The 3,777-nt window shown below is 31.1% G+C and overlaps 1 protein-coding gene across 2 annotated transcripts; it reads left to right on the top strand.

Moving 5' to 3' along the window:
- The first annotated feature begins 1,367 nt into the window (after positions 1–1,367).
- Positions 1,368–3,170, top strand: LOC145010953 (ureide permease 1-like). 2 transcript variants are annotated; one of them, XM_078969545.1, is made up of 7 exons: positions 1,368–1,634; positions 1,735–1,873; positions 1,980–2,154; positions 2,252–2,283; positions 2,358–2,452; positions 2,551–2,925; positions 3,015–3,170. In XM_078969545.1, exons 1-7 carry the CDS (start codon positions 1,398–1,400, stop codon positions 3,168–3,170), a joined length of 1,209 nt encoding a protein of 402 aa, XP_078825671.1. In that variant the 5' UTR covers positions 1,368–1,397. The 2 variants fall into 2 exon arrangements, with proteins under 2 accessions (XP_078825671.1, XP_078825672.1); XM_078969546.1 differs by lacking the exon at positions 2,252–2,283 and having other exon boundaries at positions 1,980–2,140; positions 2,333–2,452.
- The last annotated feature ends 607 nt before the right edge of the window (positions 3,171–3,777 follow it).

Below are 3,777 nucleotides of genomic sequence, written 5' to 3'. Positions count from 1 at the left end.
TTCATTATAACAAAATGCATGTATTAATTATATCAATTGTTTGTTAAAATTATATCATCAATATATGTATTATGCATGTAATATGACACTAATATTAAATACTATTGATATTTATTTTAATTTAAACTTTATTAAATAAAAATATATATGCATCATCCCTTTTAAATCTCCCTAGTCCCAACGCATCTTATTTTAGTTCTTAATTATTATATAAACTCGTCTTCCCTGTAGAGCCAAAGTTGAATAACAACACAAACAAACAGAACTCTGTTAATGGTGGTTCATCTTTACAGGCTCACATCACCTCTCGCATACTCTTTATATAGGTATCATCCAAATTTGCATGTTATTGAGGTCATAATGCATAAAAATGACACCTTGCAAAATATATGTGATATGATAATTTTGCAAAATTACTTTTTTGGTCCATGATTGGTTGATATTAGATCCTTTTATTTTATACATTTGTTGGTTGTGATGATTGTTAGGTACCTTTAGATTCTTTGGAAGATTATATATTCATCTTGTTTATGGCGATTTTTTTTATTTTTTTAAAATTGAGTTACTCTGTCAGGATGGGTTTGACTTTTTTGACAAAGATCTGCAAACTTTGTTCTTGAATCTTATTCTTTGGGAGATTCATCGTGTTTGTGATAATGTTAGTATCTTTTTTTTTAGAAATATCGAGATTTAATTAAATTATATATTTTATTGATTCTATTGAGAGAATAAGTTGTTTGGGAATATAATATCAATTTTTGTATAGTTTTTGGGGGTTTTATGATTCCTGGGTACTTCTATATTCATTGGATATTCATCTTATTTATATTTATTCTTTTTTAGTTTTTAAATCAACTTCTAAACTCTGCTCAACGTCCATTTTTGTTCATAGAAATTTATTTATAGATTAAAAATATATGTTGTTTCCGTACGTTCATAACGTCATTTTAATCCTTAAATATCTTAATTTTCATGGTTTATTGATATTTTTATTTTGACATGATCGAAGTTTCTCTTGCATTTAATTTGCTAAAAAAGTTTACTTTCTGAAACACTTGCAGTTCATCTCATCAATCCTAAAATCTTCGATTCATACATGATTCAACACTCTAAATTTAATGAGTAGTTGGTGTATTTTTCAAGTTAAGTCTCACTCTTGCATTTCAGTCATCAACTTGGAACTTTGTTTGTGTTGCATTTGACTTATTAAAAAAGTGTAACTTTACTCTCTTACATGCAGATTCTTTTCTCTCACATGCAGATTCTTTTCAATAACCATACTCTTTAGATTCATTTCAAGATTCTTACATTTGTTATTAATTTTGTTTATAGGGTTTTCTTGGGCTTCGATTCTTGACATTATTTTTACAACAAATTGATTCGGTTAGGATTTAAAGATGTATGTAGTGGAAAGCAGAGGAGGAGCGATAGCATGCATGTTGCTCTCACTCCTCTTCTTAGGAACATGGCCCGCCATTCTAACTCTGCTAGAAAGACGTGGCCGACTTCCTCAACACACTTATCTTGATTACACAATCACCAATCTCTTGGCTGCTGTTATAATCGCTTTCACATTTGGAGAATTTGGCAATACCAATGATGGAAAACCCAATTTCCTAATCCAACTTTCTCAGGTATATGTATACTCATGCACGTAAAACATTCCACAAAATACATTATTTTGTTAAAATTCATATTACATACGCATGAACTACAATCCAACTTTCTTCGCAGAATAATTGGCCAAGTGTTTTGTTTGCAATGGTGGGTGGCGTGGTTTTAAGCCTTGGAAATCTTTCAACACAATACGCGTGGGCATTTGTTGGTTTATCAGTAACCGAGGTCATCACCTCAAGTATTACAGTTGTTATAGGTATCATCATCATCATCATCATCATCATCATCATCATCATCTTTACTTAACAATGACACACATGAGTACTATATTTTGAAACATCTTTTGGATCATTGGGAAATAGGTACAACTTTGAACTACTTTTTAGATGACAAAATCAATAGAGCCGAGATACTTTTTCCTGGGGTCGCATGTTTCTTTATCGCTCTCTGTTTAGGTTCAGCATTGCATGCATCGAATGCTAAAGACAATAAAGAAAAGCTTAACAAATTACAAGGTTGTCAAGTTGGTGGAAACGGGTATATATATCTTATTTATTTGAATACATATCTTTTATGAAAGGTTTTGACTGATAAATTTGGAATTCTAATGACCTAATTACACGATACTTTACAGATCAATTAGTAATGGGTCAAAAACGATATCAAGTAAGTATCCTTGAAATTTTCAACTAAATTTATTAACTCGGATTATTAGTTTAATCTTTCTTTTCGTTTATTAGAAAATGATCTTGAGTATGGAAGCAGTAAACCGGAGAAAGCAAAAGCAGGAACTGCTAGTTTTCTTATTGAACTCGAGAGCCAAAGATCAATCAAGGTTATATGATCGATACATAAATAAAAACGCTAAATTTTACTCTTTTGCTTGCATCAAGAAAAATGCTAAATTTTTACATTTTGTTGGGATTATTTCAGGTATTTGGAAGAAGCACTGTGATTGGTTTAGCCATGTGTTTGTTTTCTGGAATATGTTTTTCTCTCTTCTCACCAGCATTTAACCTTGCAACCAATGACCAATGGAACACATTGGATGATGGTGTTCCTCACTTAAGTGTCTACACAGCTTTTTTCTACTTTTCATGCTCTTGTTTTGTAATTGCCATAATTTTAAACATTACATTCCTTTATTACCCCGCATTCAACTTGCCTAAATCTTCAATCAAAGCATATTTAAATGACTGGGAAGGGCGTGGTTGGGCTTTTTTGGCTGGTTTTCTTTGTGGTTTTGGAAACGGTCTCCAGTTTATGGGAGGTCAAGCTGCTGGTTATGCTGCGGCTGATGCAGTTCAGGTTAGTTCTTGTTGTACCTTATGGTACAAGTAGTTAAAGCATTTGGATGAAGATGTTTACCTTATGAGGTTGTTGTGAAATGATTTCAGGCACTCCCACTTGTGAGTACCTTTTGGGGTGTGTTGTTTTTTGGTGAATACAGAAAATCATCAAGGAGAACATATGTGCTTCTTGTAGGCATGTTGTCCATGTTTATTGTGGCTGTTGGAGTTCTAATGGCGTCATCTGGCCACCGCAAAAATTAAGATTATCAAAAGACAAAAATGTTAAACTGGATTTTAGAAGTGTTCAGTGATTGTATTATCAATATTGTACAAGAACACAAACAAATCTAAAGACAAAAATGTTAAACTAGGTTTTAGAAGTATTCATTGCACTAAGTTGTAACCTTCTTTTCTTTGTTCAGTAGTTGTATAGAGATATTTCTTTTTATGGTGATATCAGCGGCCTTCCTTCAAAATTAAATTCCTACAATACCCTTTCTTATGTTTTTTCTAAAGATCGGTGACTTTCAGAATTTGATTGTGTTAAACACTTCACAAATTTATGAATTTAACAAGAAAATTCACTTTAACACAGTTTTTTTTTTCCTTTTCTTAATTTTTTGAAGTTTCCTGTAGGGAAAATGACTTAAAAAGGTAATGAAGTTTCAAAAATGCACAAAAAATAATATTATTTTATTTAGTACTCAAAATACCATTAAAGTATATTTTTTATACACAAAATACCAATGAAGTATATATAAGTTCAAATAAAACCTTTTTTGTACATTTTTGAAACTTCGTTACCTTTTTAAGTCATTTTTCCTTCTTTGAATGTAATGGAAATTTAGCTACTTTTTATAAAGAACCC

This window comes from Lactuca saligna, chromosome 8 (genome assembly GCF_052625555.1).
Source record: "Lactuca saligna cultivar CGN05327 chromosome 8, ASM5262555v1, whole genome shotgun sequence".
Classification (NCBI taxonomy): domain Eukaryota; kingdom Viridiplantae; phylum Streptophyta; class Magnoliopsida; order Asterales; family Asteraceae; genus Lactuca; species Lactuca saligna.
The sequence above is the reverse complement of the archived record's forward strand: the minus strand, read 5'-3'. Positions and strand labels throughout refer to the sequence as shown.

Coding starts and splice junctions, on each gene's coding strand:
- LOC145010953 (XM_078969545.1), top strand. CDS start 1,398: ATGTATGTAGTGGAAAGCAGAGGAGGAGCGATAGCATGCATGTTGCTC. Junction 1,874..1,979: donor AAGTATTACAGTTGTTATAG/GTATCATCATCA, acceptor ATTGGGAAATAG/GTACAACTTTGAACTACTTT. Junction 2,926..3,014: donor CTGCGGCTGATGCAGTTCAG/GTTAGTTCTTGT, acceptor AAATGATTTCAG/GCACTCCCACTTGTGAGTAC.